At 45.8% G+C, this 20,387-nt stretch overlaps 1 protein-coding gene across 1 annotated transcript; it reads right to left on the bottom strand.

The window, feature by feature from the left end:
- Positions 1-17,283: 17,283 nt before the first annotated feature.
- LOC309554221 (E3 ubiquitin-protein ligase TRIM39-like) lies at positions 17,284-18,921 on the bottom strand. The gene has a single exon (XM_082255854.1). It carries the CDS (start codon positions 18,907-18,909, stop codon positions 17,323-17,325), a length of 1,587 nt encoding a protein of 528 aa, XP_082111980.1. The 5' UTR covers positions 18,910-18,921; the 3' UTR covers positions 17,284-17,322.
- Between the last annotated feature and the right edge of the window lie 1,466 nt (positions 18,922-20,387).

Here is a 20,387-nt window from a genome sequence, read left to right as displayed (position 1 = left end):
ACTAAAATTATGATTCTGACACAAAGCATTGCAAAGTTATTTACAAATGAAATATGGTGCTTTTTTATTTATTTATTTTTATTTTACACTTTTTTTTTTTTTAATGGGAAACATGTAAATATATATGTTAAATGTGTAAACATTTCAACAAACAAATACAAAAACAAAAAAGTTTAAAAAATATCAGTTGATAAAATAAAAACAAACAAAAAAAAAATTACAGGAAAATAAAAGTTGACAAGAGGAGACTAATGCCCCATACACACGTGCAGATTATCTGCAGACTTTTGTCTGCAGACTTACCAAAACCATATAATATGAGGTCAAACCTAAACACTTTCAATTTGTATGCAATCCGGCAGGCCCTTGCACTACATAGAAAAGGTAAGTCTGCAGACAAAAGTCTGCAGATAATCTGCACGTGTGTATGGGGCATAAGGAGTTAATTAGGGTTGATTAGAGTACCTAAGGATCAATAAGGAGTGTTGAGCGAACACGGACTGTATTATTCGTGTTCGTACCAAATAATTGGATTTTTGTTACCCGAACACGGACACTTTACTGTATGTTCGGGTTTAAAATCCATGTTCGGTCATTTTATTTCCTGTTTTGTATGTAATGGCGCGCTTTTAATGGCGGGCTTTCAACAGCCAATCAACAAGTGTTTAACTGGTGTGCCTTAAGCCATCCCAGCCATGCCTACTAATGTATTAGTAGCTGTGATTGGCCATCTGAAGCATGTGACCATGTCTTTATAAGTTCGAGACCCAGCGCGCTGCGTCATTCTGCTGTAGTATTAGGGAGAGAGCACACATCATACGTGCTGGCTGCTGATTAGGGACAGACAGTGAAAAATTGTATTGTGTCTGAAAAGAATTCAGGGTCAGGTCGGAGTGCAGGCAGGGCGAGTTATTAGGGCATTTTAGGGCTAGGCTGAAGATTAGGCAGGGTCAGTCTATATCGATTTTGCTGTATGGGGGGTGGTGCAGTGAACGATCTTTTTGCCCTCACTTGAGCCCACTGAGGAGGAGGAGGGAGAAAAAAAAAAACTATTTTTATCAGTCAGTTGTGTGCAGTGTTCATCAGCTATATTTTACTACAAGTTAAAAGGGATTTTTTTTTCCCCCCTTCATAGCCTGTTTGCTGCAGTGCTGACTCTGAGCTGACTGTGACATAAGACACTGCTGTGTTCACATGTGCTATTGAGTGATTTTCAATTTTATACACTTTTTTCTATTCCACTATTCAATATACACCCTTTTGGGTTAAAAAAAATTAAATTGTGGCATAGTCTGTACTAATCTATTTAAAAATTACAGACTTAAAGGAGAATTTTCTTTTTTTTTCCCTTCATAGCCTGCTGCAGAGCTGACCGTGACATAAGACACTGCTGTGTTCACATGTGCTATTCAAAAATCACCAATTTTATATCATATATTTTCTATTCCGCTACACCCTTTGGGGTAAAAATAATTAAATTGCGGCATAGTCTGTATCGGTACGTGTAAGATACACATTTCCAATTTTTGGGGTGCATCTTCTACCGCCGAGGATTGCAGGGTGCTTCAGTTTGCCTCCTGTTCCGAACTCCTCCTACTCCTCATCCTGCCTTTAGGGAACAAAAAATAGTAATCGGGGCCTAGTCTGGGTCTGTACGTGTGAGATAGATACACCTTTTGATATCATATTTTCTATTCCGCTATTCAATCTACACCCTTTGGGGTAAAAAGAATTAAATTGCGACATAGTCTATCGGTACATGTGAGATACACCTTTCCAGTCTGAGCCCCAAGTCATGCAGCAGTCTCTTCTTTTTGATGACTCTGTCAGCAGGGTTTCCCAGGGCCATCCACCTAGCCCTGCGCCAGAAGTGGAAGAGATTGAGTGCAGCGATGCCCAACCACTTATTTCTCAAGATGAGTACATGGAAGGACCATCGCAGCACGTCTCCGATGATGAAGAAAAGCAGGTGCCAACTGCTGCGGCACTCAGAATTGTGGAGACCGACAAGGAGGGCAGGGGTGAAGACTGGGTGGAAGATGATGTGAAGGACCCCACATGGAATGAACGTCATGCAGGTGACCTGAGTAGTTTGGAGGAAGAGGCGGTGGTCGCACAGAGCCACCAGCACAGCAGAAGAGGGAGCAGGGTGCAGAAGCGGAGCGCCGTGCCCTAGACACTACGCCTGTTACTGCCCAAAGCAGCAAGGGACCGACCACACCAAAGCCAGCTCAAAGGAGTTCCCTAGCGTGGAAGTTCTTCAGAAAATGTGCTGATGACAGGACGAGTGGTTTGCACCCTGTGCAATCAGAGCCTGAAGCGAGGCATAAACCTTCTCAACCTGAGCACAACCTGCATGATCAGGCATCTAAGTGCAAAGCACGAGCTGCAGTGGAGTAGACACCTTCAAAACCAAGAAAGGTCTCTGGCTCCTCCTGCTTCCTCTTCTGCTGCAGTCTCGGCCTCTTCATCCACCTCTGTAGTGATACCGCCACCTGCCACCCCGCAAACAGACGATCTGTCAGCAACACCACCACCTGGGTCACCAACCATCTCCACAATGTCCCGTGGAAGCGTTCAGCTTTCCATCTCCCAAACACTTCAGAGGAAGAGGAAGTACCCCCCTACCCACCCGCGATCCCTGGCCCTGAATGCCAGCATTTCAAAATTTTTGGCCTTTGAAATGCTGTCATTCCGTCTGGTGGAGATGCACAGTTTTAAAAGCCTTATGTCGGTGGCTGTCCCACAGTACGTCGTGCCCAGCCGCCACTACTTTTCCAGGCAAGCCATCCCTTCCCTGCACAACCAAGTGGGGGAAAAAAAAATCAGGTGTGCACTGCGCAACGCCATCTGTGGCAAGGTCCACCTAACTACCGATACGTGGACCAGTAAGCATGGTCAGGGGCGTTATATCTCCACAACACTGGGTAAATGCAGTGGCGGATGTGCCTGAGGCGGATAGCAATTTGGCGCATGTCCTTCCACCACCGAGGATTGCAGGGCGCTTCAGTTTGCCTCCTGTTCCTAACTCCTCCTACTCCGCTTCCTCATCCTCTACCGCCTCCTCATCCGGTCAGCGTAACACCTTCATCACCAACTTCAGCACGGCCAGGGGTAAACGACAGCAGGCAGTTTTACAACTTGCCTGTTTGGGGGAAAAAAAACACACACCGCGCAGGAGTTGTGGAGGAGCATGGAACAGCAGACAAATGAGTGGTTGCTGCCTGCAAGCCTCAAGCCCGGCCTGGTGGTGTGCGATAACGGGCGGATTCTCATAGCAGCTCTGGGCCTAGCCGGTTTGACGCACATCCCTTGCCTGGCGCATGTGCTGAATTTGGTGGTGCAGAGGTTCGGTTCCTTAAAAATTACCCCGATATGTCAGAGCTGCTGCAGAAAGTGCGGGCCATCTGTGCGCACTTTCGGCGTTCTCACCCTGCTGCTGCTCGCCTGTCAGTGCTGCAGCGTAACTTCAGCCTTCCCGCTCACCGCCTCATATGTGACGTGCCCACAAGGTGGATCTCCACCTTGCACATGCTGGAAAGACTGTGCGAGCAGCAGCAGGCCATAGTGGAGTTTCAGCTGCAGCATGCACGCGTGAGTCGCTGTGCGGAACAGCACCACTTCACCACCAATAACTGGGCCTCAATGCGAGACCTGTGTGCCTTGTTGCGCTGTTTTGAGTACTCCACCAACATGGCCAGTGCCGATGACGCCGTTGTCAGCTTAACTATCCCACTTCTATGCCTCCTTCAAAAAACGATTCGGGCGATGATGGAAGAGGATGTGGCACAGGATGAGGAGGAGGATGAAGAGGTAACATTTCCAAGGCTTTCAGGGCAGTCATTCGCAAGTGGCTCCGAGGGTGGGTTCCTGCACACACAAACGCCAGGGACACAATTGTCCAGCAGGGGCACAGTTCTGGAGGATGAGGAGGATGAGGAGGAGGAGATGGGGGAGAAGTATCAGAATAGGGGTACTCACCGAGGCCGAGAGCGGTTCGCTGTTGCGACTAAGCGCACTCCGCCCCTCTGGAGGTGATACAGAGGGTGGATGGCACAAAGAGGCACAAGCTACCAGCAGGCAGGTAGAGCTTGTGTGGAGGTCCTGTAGAACTGAAGCAGAGACTGATCAGGATCAAGCAGAAGAAGTCCGGAGCAGGCTGAGAGTCAAAGATAGGTAAGCAGACAATCCAGGTCACAGGCTGAGGGTCAAGGCACAGGAGACTGAAGGTAAATCCGGGTCGCAGGCAGAGGGTCAAACACAGGTAAGCAAAAGCAAAGTCTGTAAAACAAGCCAAGGTCGGGTCCAGGAGAAGAGCAGAGTAGGTCAGGGTCAATCCGGGTCACAGCAGGTAAATGATCACACAGGAAACAGGAACTCAGGTACAGGAAGCTGAAAGACAAACCAGCAATTCCTCTGAGCACTTGCTCAGCTTTTATAGGCAGCCAGGAAGTCATGTGGTGCTTGTCATGTGATGACCAGTCTGCAGCTGAAGGTTTCTCTGACAAGGAGATGGAACCATGTTCACAGCAGGGTGGCACCCAGGCCAGCTCATGGCCATCACTGGTGCATGGCTGGGGGGATACAGAGGACACAGATGATACACCTCCCACAGAGGACAGCCTTTCGTTGCCTCTGGGCAGCCTGGCACACATGAGCGATTACATGCTGCAGTGTCTCCACAACGACCGCCGAGTTGCCCACATTCTAACATGTGCTGATTACTGGGTGGCCACGCTGCTGGATCCCTGTTACAAGGACAACGTACCGTCCTTAATTCACTCACTGGAGCGTGATTGCAAGATGCGCGAGTACAAGCGCACGCTGGTAGACGCCATGCTGCTGGCATTCCCACCTGACAGCGGGGCCACAGTGGAAGCACAAGGCCAAGGCAGAGGAGGAGGAGGAAGAGGTCGCCAACGCAACCAGGGCACCGCCAGCACCTCAGAAGGCAGGGTTAGCATGGCCGAAATGTGGAAAAGCTTTGTCAGCACGCCACAACAAACAGCAGCACCAGCAGCTCATATGGAACGTCTTAGCAGGAGGCAGCATTTGACCAACATGGTGGAGCAGTATGTGTGCACACGCCTACATGTAGTGAATGAGGGGTCTGCCCCCTTCAACTTCTGGGTCTCCAAATTGGGCACATGGCCTGAGCTTGCCCTTTACGCCTTGGAGGTGCTGGCGCGCCCTGCAGCCAGTGTATTATCTGAACGGGTATTTAGCACGGCTGGGGGCGTTATCACAGACAAGCGCAGCCGCCTGTCCAGAGACAATGTGGACAAGCTCACATTCATTAAAATGAACCAGGCATGGATCCCACGGGACTTTTCCGTACCTTGTGCAGAATAGAGATGGATACCGGCCTTACCCAGCCATTGTTCTATTTTTGATCTTTCTCACTCATTTGGGGTGTACCCTCATTTAAAATGACTGAAAAAAATCAGTGTTGGCTACCTCGTCCTCCTCCACCGCCGCTTCCACCTACACCGCCACATCCACCACCACCTCAACCTCCCTCCTACTCCATATGGGCCTCGTCCTTCAGAGATGAAGAAAATTGTTTTATTTTTCTGTTTTTTTTTTTTGTTGTTTTAAGTTATTTCCCTATCCACATTTGTTTGCAGAGCACTTGCCATGCTCTTAATTACATTTTGCTTCCATTTGCAGCACTCTAGCCCTTTCCATTGGTGTTTTAGAGCCATTTTAGTGCCTTAAAGTTCGGGTCCCCATTGATTTCAATGGGGTTCGGTGTCCGGGAAAAGTTCGGAAAAAGTCCGGGACACGGACCCGGATTTTTTTTTCAAGTTCCTCCGAACACGGACATCCAGGTGTCCGCTCAACTCTATTAATAAGGGGTTAAGCAGAGAAATAAATAAATTATATATATATATATATATATATATATATATAAAAAAAAAAAAAAAAAAAAAAAAAAAAAAAAAAACTTTTTTTACTAGTCAGGTTGCTTTAAATGACATTATCTGTAGATTGAAGTGCATTCCTTTGATCTGCAAATGAATGAACAGAAAGATACAAAAGTAATAATATGTTACATTGTAGCTTGTTGTTTATAAACACGGATTCAGACTTCTTTTTTGACATCTAGAACTGCCGTCATGATAGCTTTGATTAACCACCTCAGCCCAGAAAGGTTTTACCCCCCCCCCCCCCCTTAATGACCACGCCATTTTTTTGTGATACGGCACTGCATTATGCACTGCTGTGACGTCAATACAGTGATCAGTTCTTAAAAAAAAAAAAAAAAAAAAAAAAAAAAATGCACTGTGACTGTACTAATGACACTGGCTGGGAAGGGGTTAACATCCGGGGCGATCAAAGGGGTTAAGTGTTCTCCTAGGGGGTGCTTTCTATCTGGAGAGGGGGGTGGCCTAAGTTGAGGAAGACAGAGATCCGTGTTCCTGCTTAGCAGAAACACAAGATCTCCATCTTCCTCTCTGACAAGATGGCAGTCTGCCTCTCCTGTGAACAATCGGCGGGTCCCAGCGGAAATCGCGTCCGCCCGATCTCGGTACAGAGCTGATGACGCGGCTCTTTTCCCATGTGATCATCTGTGTCCAATTACAGACGGTCACATGCAAATGCGGCAGTGAGGAGTATCACCGTGAAAGAGAGTGTGGCGAGGAGAGCCGATCAGCCACATCTCCTCACAGGGGAGACCAGCACAGGTAATCAGGGCACTGATCATCAGCTCCAGCAGTGCCCATGAGCGACACCAATCAGTGCACATCAGTGACCCCAAACAGTGCCCAATAATGATGCCATCTGTGCTCATTAGTGCCCACCAGTGTCGCCTATTAGTGCCCATTGGTGATGCCTATCAGTGCCCATCAGTGCCACCAGTGCTACCTATTAGTGCCCATCAGTGTGACATATTAGTGCCTCCTCATCAGTGACACCTATCAATGCCCATCAGTGTGATATATTAGTGCCTTCTTATCAGTGCCCTATCAGTACCCTTCAGTGCTCATTAGTGTCACCTATCAGTGCTCATCAGTGCTACCTATTAGTGCCCATCAGTGTGATATATTAGTGCCTTCTCATCAGTGACACCTATCAATGCCCATCAGTGTGATATATTAGTGCCTCCTCATCCGTGCCACCTAATCAGTGCCCTTCAGTGGCACCTTATCAGTACCCATCAGTGTCACCTATCAGTACCCACCAGTGCCACCTATTAGTGCCCATCAGTGCAACATATTAGTGCCCATCAGTGCCACCTAATCACTGCCCTTCAGTGCCACCTCATCAGTGCCCATAAGTGCCACCTCATCAGCGTACATCAGTGAGGAAAACAAATTACTTATTTACAAAATCAGCTAACAGAAACTAAGAAATATTTTATTTTTATTTTTTTTTCAAAATTTTCGGTCTTTTATCTGTTTCTTTAGGAAAACATAAAAAACCCAGTGGTGATTAAATACCAACAAAAGAAAGCTCTGTTTGTGTAAAAAAAAAAAAATGATAAAAATGTCATATTGGTACAGTGTGGCATGGCCGCGTTATTGTCATTCAAAGTGTGACAGCGCTGAAAGATGAAAATTGGCCTGGGCAGAAAGGGGGTGAAAGTGCCCGGTAGGCACGTGGTTAAGGTTAAAGGACTTTGAAGGGGTGGGAGGACATTTTGATGTTATTTTTATGTTGTTACAAAGATAAGATTATGTAATGGTGTTCTGTTCATACCAACATTTATTGTAGCAGTATTATGTCTCAGTGGACACCATCCGTACATACACAAGAAATAAAAAAAAAAAACAAAAAAAACACCTCTACTGCCAAGAAAAGATAAAATTGGGCAAACTGAACTTTCTATGTGCAATTTTTATTCCATAAACATAAAAGCAACAATTAAAAACAAGACATAGTTTAATAGGAGTGAATCTACGTGTATAATCAATCTTGAGGTATTTGGCATATAGGATCAACGCATTTCACAAAGGATTTGCTTCCTCAGGATCCACACTATTATTATATGCAGTGAATTTAGTATTCTACAAAGATAAACAAACCATAAACAAAATATACATCAATATTTTATTGTTATTTGTATGTAGAATTTCCATATTAGGTCGGTGAATCCACAAACACTGAACGCTCTGGATTCACTGTGAACCCGAATCTCAAACCGACTGAACACGGACCTTCATGACGGGAATCAACGGACATTGTTATAAATGCTGCAGATTTAAAAATGGCTTTACAGCATGACATTGATAATTAAAAGTGTACCATCCTTCAAAAAACCCTCATTGTACATAACCCTTTACAGGGTGGACACAGACACAGCCCGATCTGCTGTATGAGTGGTCAGATGTAAACTGACTGCCTGTCCGGCTGCCATCCAATCTGATCTGTGAACAGCTAAAGTTCAACCTAAACCTTAACCTCATCCCTACTGTACATTATTAACCATTTATAGTTCTTCTTTCACAGTAAGTCTGCAATCCCTTCCTTCACTCACTGACACCCCAACACCCCCCAACTGATCCATCAACACAGATTCCTTCACCTTCAGTCACTGACACCCCAACATTCCCCAACTGAGCTATCAGCACAGACGCCTTCACCCTCACTCACTGACACCCCAACACCCCCAACTGATCCATCAGCACAGACGCCTTCACCCTCACTCACTGAAACCCCAACACCCCCCACCCTGATCCATCAATTCAGCACAGACGCCTTCACCCTCACTCACTGACACCCCAACACCCCCCACCCTGATCCATCAGCACAGACGCCTTCACTCTCATTCACTGACACCCCAACACCGATCCATCAGCACAGACAGCTTCACCCTCACTCACTGGCACCCCAACACCCCCCAACTGATCCATCAGCACAGACGCCTTCACTCTCATTCACTGACACCCCAACACCGATCCATCAGCACAGACGCCTTCACCCTCACTCACTGACACCCCAACACCCCCCACCCTGATCCATCAATTCAGCACAGACGCCTTCACCCTCACTCACTGACACCCCAACACCCCCCACCCTGATCCATCAGCACAGACGCCTTCACTCTCACTCACGGAAACCCCAACACCCCCCAACTGATCCATCAACACAGAAGACTTCACCCTCACTCACTGAAACTCTAACACCCCCCACCCTGATCCATCAGCACAGATGCCTTCACCCTCACTCACTGACACCCCAACACCCCCAACTGATCCATCAGCACAGACGCCTTCACCCTCACTCACTGAAACCCCAACACCCCCCACCCTGATCCATCAGCACAGACGCCTTCACTCTCATTCACTGACACCCCAACACCGATCCATCAGCACAGACAGCTTCACCCTCACTCACTGGCACCCCAACACCCCCCAACTGATCCATCAGCACAGACGCCTTCACCCTCACTCACTGACACCCCAACACCCCCCACCCTGATCCATCAGCACAGATGCCTTCACCCTCACTCACTGACATCCCAACACCCCCCACCCTGATCCATCAGCACAGACGCCTTCACTCTCACTCACGGAAACCCCAACACCCCCCAACTGATCCATCAACACAGAAGACTTCACCCTCACTCACTGAAACTCCAACACCCCCCACCCTGATCCATCAGCACAGATGCCTTCACCCTCACTCACTGACACCCCAACACCCCCCCCCACACACCTTCACCCTCAGTCACCGACACCCCAACACCCCCAACTGATCCCTCAGCACTGACGTTGTCACCGATTGACACCCCAACACCCCCCCACCCTGATCCATCAGCACAGATGCCTTCACCCTCACTCACTGAAACCCCAACACCCCCACCCTGATCCATCAGCACAGACACCTTCACCCTCACTCACTGTCACCCCAACACCCCCCCAACTGATCCATCAACGCAGACACCTCCACCCCCACTCACTGACACCCCAACACCCCCCCAACTGATCCATCAGCACAGATGCCTTCACCCTAGGTCACTGACACCCCAACACTCCCCCAACTGATCCATCAACACAGACGCCTACACCCTCACTCACTGACACCCCAACACCCCCCAACTGATCCATCAACACAGAAGACTTCACCCTCACTCACTGAAACTCCAACACCCCCCACCCTGATCCATCAGCACAGATGCCTTCACCCTCACTCACTGACACCCCAACACCCCCCCCCACACACCTTCACCCTCAGTCACCGACACCCCAACACCCCCAACTGATCCCTCAGCACTGACGTTGTCACCGATTGACACCCCAACACCCCCCCACCCTGATCCATCAGCACAGATGCCTTCACCCTCACTCACTGAAACCCCAACACCCCCACCCTGATCCATCAGCACAGACACCTTCACCCTCACTCACTGTCACCCCAACACCCCCCCAACTGATCCATCAACGCAGACACCTCCACCCCCACTCACTGACACCCCAACACCCCCCCAACTGATCCATCAACACAGACGCCTACACCCTCACTCACACCCCAACACCCCCCAACTGATCCATCAGCACAGACGACTTCACCCTCACTCACTGACACCCCAACACCCCCCCCCCCAACTGATCCATCAGCACAGACGCCTTCACCCTCACTCATTGACACCCCAACACCCCCCAAATGTAAAGTGCGCTCATTCCTCCACGATCACGCTACGTGGTAGCGCGCTGCCACCTATTAGTAGAAATTAGGAAATGACAGGGTGCAGCTGCTGTAATCACTAAATGGGTTCCCACTTGCGCAATAAATCAATATTAAAATGTGCGATCGCGCTGCCTCTTAATCAAGGAAAAAGATAATCACTAGAAAGTGACAAAAAAAAAAATGACTAAATATGTAGGTGTTTCATATAAATAAAGTGGCAGTGCAAATTTGTAGTAAAAAAATACTGATTGTTACTTGTAAACCACAAATGTCAGAAAAGGCCTGGGTCAGCAAGTGGGTACAGTAGAACTATAGGCAATTTTTTTTTTTTTTTTTTTGAATAGAGCAAGGGAGACCCTATGGTAAACCCTGTCAGATTTTTCGCTATCTCTGTCCTATGTCGGAGATTTCCCTTCACTTCCTGTCCCATAGCCGAACAGGAAATGAGAGGAAATCTCTGCAAATTAACCACTTGCAGACCCCTGCCGCAGATATACTGCACGAAAATGACGTCAGGCACCCGTGATCACTTCCTGTGGAGAGAGAATGACGGTCTGCTGTTGTAAACACAGCAGATCATTGTTGTCTCTGGAATGATCACAGAGTGCCTGTGACCCGCCTATTTAGGATCACAGTTCTCTGTGCTGATTCCACAAGCCCCACCCCCTCACAGTTAGAAAACACCCCCTAGGCATACACTTAACCCTTTGATCACCCCTGAGTTAACCCCTTCCCTGCCAGTGTCATTATTACAGTAACAGTGCATATTTTTAGCACTGATTACTGTAGTAAGGTCACTGGTCCTCCCAAAAATGGCAATTAGGGGTTTGATCTGTTCGCTGCAATGTCGCAGTCCTGAGGGGAGGGGGGGGAAAAAAAAAAAAAAAAAAAAAAAAAAAAAAAAAAAAAAAAAAAATCGCTGATCGCTGCCATTACTAGTAAAACAATAAATAAATAAAAATGACATAAATCTTTCCTCTAGTTTGTAGAGGCAATAACTTTTGCGCAAACCAATCAATATACACCTATTGGGATATTGCTTACGAAAAATATGTAGTCGAATACAAAATTGTCTTCCTTTTTTTTTTGTGGAATGTCATAGCAGAAAATGAACTATATATATTATATATATATATATATATATATATATATATATATATCTCTATCAGAATTGTCGCTCTGTTTGTTTATAGCGCAAAAAATAAAAACCGCACAGGTGATCAAATACCACCAAAAAAAAAAGCTTTATTTGTGGGAGAAAAAAGGACAACTTTAGGTACAGCATCACACGACTGCGCAATTGTCCGATAAAGTAACGCAGTGCCGAACCGCAAAAAAAATGGCCTGGCCATTAAGGGGGAAAATCCTTCCGGTCCAGAGATGGTTAAGAGAATTCCTTGGGGACTCCCCCAGGTAACCAGAGCTAGTTTCCCCATTGAAAGATTTCCCCTCTATTACTTTTCTGGGGACAACCAAATATTTTGCGATTTTTATTTTACTTTCACTTTCAATGATAATGGTAACCAGCACAATTGGAGAGGTTGAATCTCCTTAATGGGGGCACAGAAAACAATAAAAATTGATGAGAGTTCTAATCTATCTCTACTCTATCCAAAATTAAAAAAAAAAGTTTTGCCTTTAGTTATACTTTGAGATTTACTCAAAGCGGAGTTCCAGGCACAAAAACTATTTTTTTTGTGCCCCTCCGCTAGGTATGCCTCACCTGAAAAGGAATTGGATAGTTATTTTTTTTTTTTTTTTTGTTCACTCACCTTTTAATTGAAGATCGTAAATACTCACCTCACAGTACTTCCTCCCTCGGAGCTGCGGCTCACCCCGTCACTTCCTGTCTCACTATGATTCCTGGGAGCTGAACGTCATAGCTCCCAGGAATCAATGCGACGGCACCGGCCCCGCTCGTCATTTCCAGGCGACGCCGCATTCCCCCTGCTAAACACCTTCTGGGCATGCCCAGAAGCTGTTTAGGAATGCGGCGCTGCACCGGAAGTGACGAGAGGGGCCGGTGCAGGCGCATTCTGGGACAAGAAGACACAGAAGAGGACCGCGCCGGCTTCAGCTGCCCACAAGAGAGATGGAAACGCTGTGGAAGAAATTTTATAAGTAAGTATTTCTTCTAAAAGGTAAGTGCGAACCGGGACAGATCAGAGGCTAGCCATTGTGGAATGTGCTAGCCCTGACTGTCCCGGGGGTATGCTTATTGAAAATTGACTTCTGTGCCCGGAACTCCGCTTTATGCCAAGATGAAACTTTACAGTCTTCTCAGGGTAAAAGTGAAGATTCTCCAACATATCGACTGAACAAGGTACATCCAACGCCACAATCAACGTCCTTCTCTCAGGGTGGCTCAGGTGCTCACTAAAGCCCCGTACATACATACCGAATGTTGGCCGAACGATCGGCCGTCTTTTGTCCGGTGCTGTCCTGTCGGTTGAAAAGTGCTAAAGACTGCACGCGAATTTTGTCGGCCAACAACAGCCGACTGCAGAAGTGAGGTTGTCACGGGGCTTACCTTTGTTGGAGTCTGTAACGCAGAGATGTACGCTCACCCTTGCAGACATCCACAGTCCAAGGTGACCAGGTAAGAAAGCCACCTGGGTTGTGAATTTGTGCACGGGGGCTTGGCAGGGACTGTGCTCCAATAGGCAGGCCGGCAGGAATACAATGGGAAGGGAAGTCCAGGAATAACTGTGGTCACTGGATGACACACAAGTCCGGATAAGGATCGCAGGAACAACAAGGATGGAAGCCGGAGTCAGTCTGGAACACACGCTTGGGAAACAGGAACAAAGTCTGTCAAACAGGAACTATCTGGAACATAGATCAGTAACACAAGAACAAGGAAGGATCAGCAATGAACTGACCATGCTCTCAGTGTGAGACAGTGTTTTATAGCTTGCTTAATTGAGCAATTAGCTTCAGGTGGACAATGAGAGACAGGAGTATACTCAGGTGAAGTCCAGCCCCCTAGTGCTGCAGGCAATACCAGATTAACAAGACTGGATACATATGAGCTGAACTGTGGCTCAGAGGCAGGTTAACAGGACAGAATGTCAAAGTACACAGGTTCTAATCCAATGTCAGGTACTTAACGGTGACCACACCTGGCTGTCTGTAAACCATGATGAGAGCCGTGACAGATGTCATGTGATGATTAACTTTCCGTGTGTTTTTTCTTCTCTGAGCATGCCCAGTCTTGCTCATCTGCTGTTTTTCGGCCGAATTCTGTACTGACTGACGAACAATCGGCCGTTCTGGTGTTGGCCAACAAAAATTTTAATGCCTGCACACCAGATTCTGTTCGCCCGAAAAGTCGCAGTCGGTTGTCGGAAGCATCATACTAACAAGCCGACAATCGGCCGATCGGTCGGTGGCCGAATATTTACGGCCGACAATAGCTACGTGTTTAGAGATTATTACTAAGCTTTCTTGTAGAGGCAAGCAGTCTTCTGATTCTCCCAACTAGTTCCCATTCCAAAAAGTAGGACATCTTCTTTCCATAGAGGACACTCACAGGGATGTAGTATCCAATTCTAACCCATTTCAATGGGGGACTTGTGACGGACTCCGGATACCCCGACTGGGTATCTCTGCCAAGAAGCTGCTTCCTAAGCTCTGGAACATGAGAGCCGTGAATCTGGCTATAGTTACCCCAAGAACTCAACAGTACAAGTTTTGGAGTGAACCAGAATTAACTGTTTATTCAAACACAGGCACAAAGAGATATACACTCTGGGACAATCCCCCCTCCCCCTTAGCTGCCAATCCACATATACATATACATCCCATAATAGGTTGATCTTAAGGCAGACAGAAACAATAGAACAATGGGATACAGGTACTTACCAATAACAAACCCCACCCCATCTCACTATCTAGCAAGGGTCTATGAGACACTCCTGCAATATTCTAGCAATCTGAATAGTCAAACCATTCATCTTCATACATTTCCTGAGGGATATTGTTCAGAAATATTATTGTCCCAAGTGTAAGAGGCCCTTCACTCTTTCAACACAACCCACACATATAAAACCCAGGATAACCGGGGTAACAGGAAATGCTGAGTCCGGTGTGGTTGTACAGCGAGTCTGATTAGTGCAGACCAAACTGGGGTTCTTGGTCACCCTGTGCCCCTAATATACACAGGGTGACTTACACATAAGAGGGGCCGGGGAAGCTGGTCAAGGAGTTTCCCAACCTCTCTAAAGTAATCTGGGTTCCACAAGCCCCCCAACCAAAGTGACTCACATCACAGGACTCCTCTCCACTGCCAAAACTCTCCTTCCTATGCTCTACCCATCTCTCTATTAATATACAACCAATGGGGTCCAAGAAGGACATGCCTAAACTAAATGAAGGAGCTGAACACCCTTAAATGGGGACCTAGCCCCCCCCCCCCTCATTTTCATATGGCACACCTTCCTGCAACTGCACTGGCTAAATAAGTACCTGATACCCAAAAACATTACAAAATCATTTCAATCTTTAGCATGGCAAACTCGGCAACAATACTTAAGGACCGGAAGGATTTGCCCCCTTAATGATCAGGCCATTTTTTGCGATTCGGCACTGCGTTACTTTAAAGGACAATTGCGCGGTCGTGTGACGCTGTACCTAAATAAATTTGATGTTCTTTTTTTCCCACAAACAGAGCTTTCTTTTGGTGATATTTGATCACCTGTGCAATTTTTATTTTTTGCGCTATAAACAAAAAAAGTGCGACAGTTCTGAAAAAAAAACTATATTTTTCACTTTCTGCTATATAACATTCCCAATAAAAACAAAAAAAAGTAAAAATCCATTTTTCTCATCCTTTTAGGACAATTTGTATTCTGTTATATATTTTTGGTTAAAAAAAAAAAAATCACAATAGGCGTATTTTGATTGGTTTGCGCAAAAGTTATTGTGTCTAAAAACTAGGGGGGTGGGTGGATGAGCTGATGCCTGACCGGTTTCGCCAAACACAGGCCGGATGCTTCAGAGGCAATGCGGGTATTATTTTGAGTATTTTTCTATTTGATCACCTGTGAGGTTTTTATTTTTAGCGCTATAAACGAAAAAAGAGCGACAATTCTAAAAAAAAGCAAAAACAAAAAAACAATAATTTTCATTTTCTGCTATATAACATTCCCAATTAAAAAAAATAGTAAAAATCAATTTTTTCATCCTTTTAGGACAATTTGTTTTCTGCTACATATTTTTGGTAAAAAAAAAAAAAAATTGCAATAGGCGTATTTTGATTGGTTTGTGCAAAAGTTATCGCGTCTACAAACTAGGGGGGTGGGTGGATGAGCTGATGCCTGACCGTTTTCGCCAGACACAGGCCGGATGCTTCAGAGGCAATGCGGGTATTATTTCGAGTATTTTTCTATTTGATCACCTGTGAGGTTTTTAATTTTTGCGCTATAAACAAAAAAAGAGCGACAATTCTGAAAAAAAAAAAACAATATTTTTCACTTTCTGCTACATAACATTCCCAATAAAAAAATGTAAAAATCCATTTTTTTCATCCTTTTAGGACAATTTGTATTCTGCTATATATTTTTAGTTAAAAAAAAAATTGCAATAGGCGTATTTTGATTGGTTTGTGCAAAAGTTATCGCGTCTACAAACTAGGGGAAAGATTTATCTAATTTTTATGGTTTATTTTCCTAGTAATGGCGGCGATTTGCAATTTTCAGCGGGACTACGACATTGTGGCGGACAGATTGGACCCCTGACTGACATTTTTGACACTTTTGGGGGGACCAGAGATATTACTACAGTAATCAGTGCTAAAAATATGCACTGTAGTGATGACACTGACAGGGAAGGGGTTAACATCAGGGGCGATCAAAGGGTTAAGGGTGAGCCTAGGGGGTGTATACTAACTTTGGGGGGAGGGACTTGTGAAATGATCATAGAGACCTGTGATCCTATATATATTTTCCATCCGTCTGGAGCAGGGATTTTCAAACTACGGCCCTCCTGCTGTTGAGGAACTACACATCCTATGAGGCATTGTAAATCTCTGACATTCACAGACATGACAGGAATTGTAGTTCCCAAACAACTGGAGGACCAAAGTTTGAAGACCCCTTGTCTGGAGGATTGGATAAGATCGAATGAAAATGGACAGGCGGTCCGTTCTCATCCGATCTCCCCCATGGAGGTGAGCGGGGATCTGGCAGCTCAGTCTCTGCACACAGTGGAGTGGAGATGGAGCTGTCGTCCGCCTGCTCAGCGGGGATCGGCGGATCGATCCCCGCTGAGCAAAACTGAGTCCGTTGGGCGCACCGCCCGTGTAAAAGGGGCCTTAGAGTTGTCTGTTGTTTTCTGTATATATTTTTATGTCCAAATAAAAATGTTGTGATACCGTGAGCCCTTGTAGGTGCCTTTTCCTTTGGTGGTTGTTTTTGCATGTGTATTTTTGGAAGCACCTCCCCTGAAAAAACAGGGTATGGGCATCGGTTCACTACACTCCCAGAATTCTATTCTGTTTTTTTTTTTTTTCAAATATTTGCAAAAGGGACAGAAAGAAAGACAATTCTGGCAGCGGTCTTAGCCATACTCTACTCTACTCTACTCTACTCTACTCTACTCTACTCTACTCTACTAAAGAAGTAGATGTAAGCCCCACCCACTGCTATATCCTATTTATTAATTTTTCCACCAATCACTGTGATGTCATCAGACTGTGGGTGGAGTTCTCACATTTCCCCGTTTCCTCTCACATATCTTTATACAACTATCCCATACACCTAACACAGCATGGAGGGGCTCGGTGAAGGTGGTGGTGAAGGTGTAAAGGTGTTGGTTCAGAACACACAGGGCATAAAAGGAGATCCGCCCGGCCTCATAATCCAGATAAATCCTGACTATGTCAGTAGAAATATTGGCAGGTAAATTGATCTTTTTTTTGTCATGTACCACGGAATACCGATCAACATTCCTAATCAAACCCCAGGACTCTTTATTAGATCCAATCATTGACTCGCCTTTCCTGTCTATACTGGGGTAACACATCCCAATTCCCCAGAATACTGACCCCCCAACATCCACGTCCCAGTAATGTCTCCCTGAGGAGAAACTCCGACTGCTCAACACCTGAGGACAATCCTGGAATCTCTCTGGTGTTTCTGGACGACTCTGGTCTCTATCTGACCAGAATACAGTTTTCATGTCATCTGATATATGTATATTTTTACTAGCTGTGTTTCCATCCAGTAATATGTCTGCAGCTCCCTGTATATAGAAATATATATTTACATTAGTTATATGAGATAAACCTGTGTGTAAGATCCCCGCCACACCCAGACCCCCTCCATCATGGAGGAGTTCCTCATGTCTCTCTCTGTCCTCATTATCTCCATCCTCAGTATCACACAAGTCACCTGTGTCTGATTCCTGTAAGACAGTCAGTGGATCCGTCATGTTACACAGCTTCTCAATGTCCACCATCTTCCTGGACAGCTCCTCCTTCTTTATTTCCAGATCCCGGATGGAGATGGAGATCCGCTCTGCCCGCCCGGAGATCTCCCTCAGGACTCTCTTCTCCAGGTCTTCCAGACGTCTCCTGAGATCTCTAAACAGGGCAGTGACTCTCTCGGTGTCACCAGCTGCTTCTTCTTCTACTTTCCTCCTGTGTTCCTGCAGACTCTGGACTCTTTCCTCCGTCTCCTCTCTCTTTGTCAGAAGTTTCTGCAGAATGTTCCTCAGTTTCTTCTTCTTCTTCTCAGAAGCCTCATCCAGTGACTCCATCTCATGTCCTTTATGTCCTCCAATCATACAACAAGATATACAGACACAGGTCTCATCCTCAGTGCAGTAATACTCCAGGATCTTCTTATGGACGGAGCATTTCCTGCTCTCCATGGACAAGGTGGGGTCACATAAGATGTGTTCTGGGGACTTTTTGTGGACTCTCAGATGTTTCTCACACAGAGAAACCTCACAGTGTAGACAGGAGCGAACAGCAGGTACAGGAGAGTCCACACAGTGAGTACAGAAAACCCCGGACTCCTCGTGATCAGGCTGAGCAGACAGGAAATTCTCCACTATGTTACGCAATGTTATGTTCCTCTGCAGTGCAGGCCGATCCTGAAACTCATCTCTGCATTCAGGACAGGAATATCCTCCAGACCCCTTCTGTGTATCCAGCACACCATCAATACAGACCCGGCAGAAGTTGTGACCACATCTCAGGGTTACAGGATCTGTATAAATGTTCAGACAGACGGAACATTCCAGCTCAGCTCTCAGATTAGCAGACGCCATCGCTGACAGCGGAAGGGAGAAGTGAAAGAGAAAGTCTTTGAGGATGAGGAAGAATGCAGTTGGGAGGGTCACATTGTTCTACACAGGATAAGGCAGGACTGGATGAGTAATCGAGGACACAGGGCTCAAAGTACAGAAGAGGGAGGTTTTTCTTGCAGTAGTAAAGATAATCATACCGCCCAACTTTAGAAGAGAGAGAAAGATGGAAAGATGAGTGTGGAGATTCTTCTACGAGGCACACGGCAAGTTCGCGGCGGGCCCCATTGACTTTAAAGGGAAGCGAACTTTAAAAACCTTTAGTTCATATTTTCAGCCACAAAAGACGTACTGACAAATTATATACAGAGGTATATTCCGCGTGCCAAGGAGTTACAGATGTAGTTAATAAGTACTAAAAGAGTTGAGGTATGGGTGTTGTTTTAAAATCTAGCCTAAAATGCTTTGCAGCTGCCGTATATAAAAAGGGATAGTATAAAATATATGATCTCATAGAAGATCAAATACAGCGCTTGCTACGAATCATTGATGTCAGTATCTATATTACTCTCTAAGTGGTAAGTGTATTAAAGGTGTAAAATTTATATGACAAATATCAAAAATCAAATAAGCATCAGGATATACTCCATCAATTGATTAATTGTGCAAATCGGTGCAAGATAAATAAGAAAAAATTAATAAACTTTAGAATCAATATATGTGAGATATAAAATTGCAAAAACGATATGTACATATGTAAATAGCAAAAAAAGATTGTCCAAAGAATATAAAGTGACTTCTGTGCTTCAATATAATAAGAATGTCCTTGATGACAGGTATATCTTCAATTCAAAAAGTGCAAGTGCTCTGGAGTGACAGACAAATCCCTTGTGAATAGGTGAAGTGAATCACTTACATGATGGGTTGGGTTCTATATGCCGTATGGCACTAGAACCGTTCACGCTTGCAAAGCCCACTGGCTTAATAGGTTATCCCTCTGTGTGGTCCTCCGGAATGCTGGGATTCCTCTATGTTTCCGGGTATTCGATAAGTGGTGACATGTGGGGGAGAAAGAAGGCTCCAAATCGTGTGATAAAGTTTAAAGGAAGCAGTCTTTATTTCTCCATAATTCGGTTAAAATGAGTTAAAAACGGGTAAAACATCACTGATGGTCTAGCGGTGTGAGTTTCTCGTCCTCCTCGCGGAGCAGTCTCACTTCCGGCTTGCGTTCCACCTTTATCGTGACGTAATGACGCTGTACTGTCCAAGTTGACGCGTTTCGTCACTTCCGGGGACGTCCTCAGAGCTTCAGTGGATTTAATCGTTGTTCCTTTCCCTATTGTGGTAAAGAAAACCTTGATTGTCTTCCTTGCTTGGCCTTTCCTATGTCTACACTTGCGCAATTTACTTTAGTTCTGGGAAGCAGCATTAATGTTGGTGGCGGATTCACTTCATCACTCTCTTCAAATTTATCTACATTTTTCTCAGTTTTAGAGTTTTCT

Source organism: Pelophylax lessonae, assembly GCF_965119305.1.
Source record: "Pelophylax lessonae genome assembly, chromosome: 4".
Classification (NCBI taxonomy): Eukaryota; Metazoa; Chordata; class Amphibia; order Anura; family Ranidae; genus Pelophylax; species Pelophylax lessonae.
Note: the sequence above shows the minus strand (reverse complement) of the source record. Positions and strands in the feature narration are given on the sequence as shown.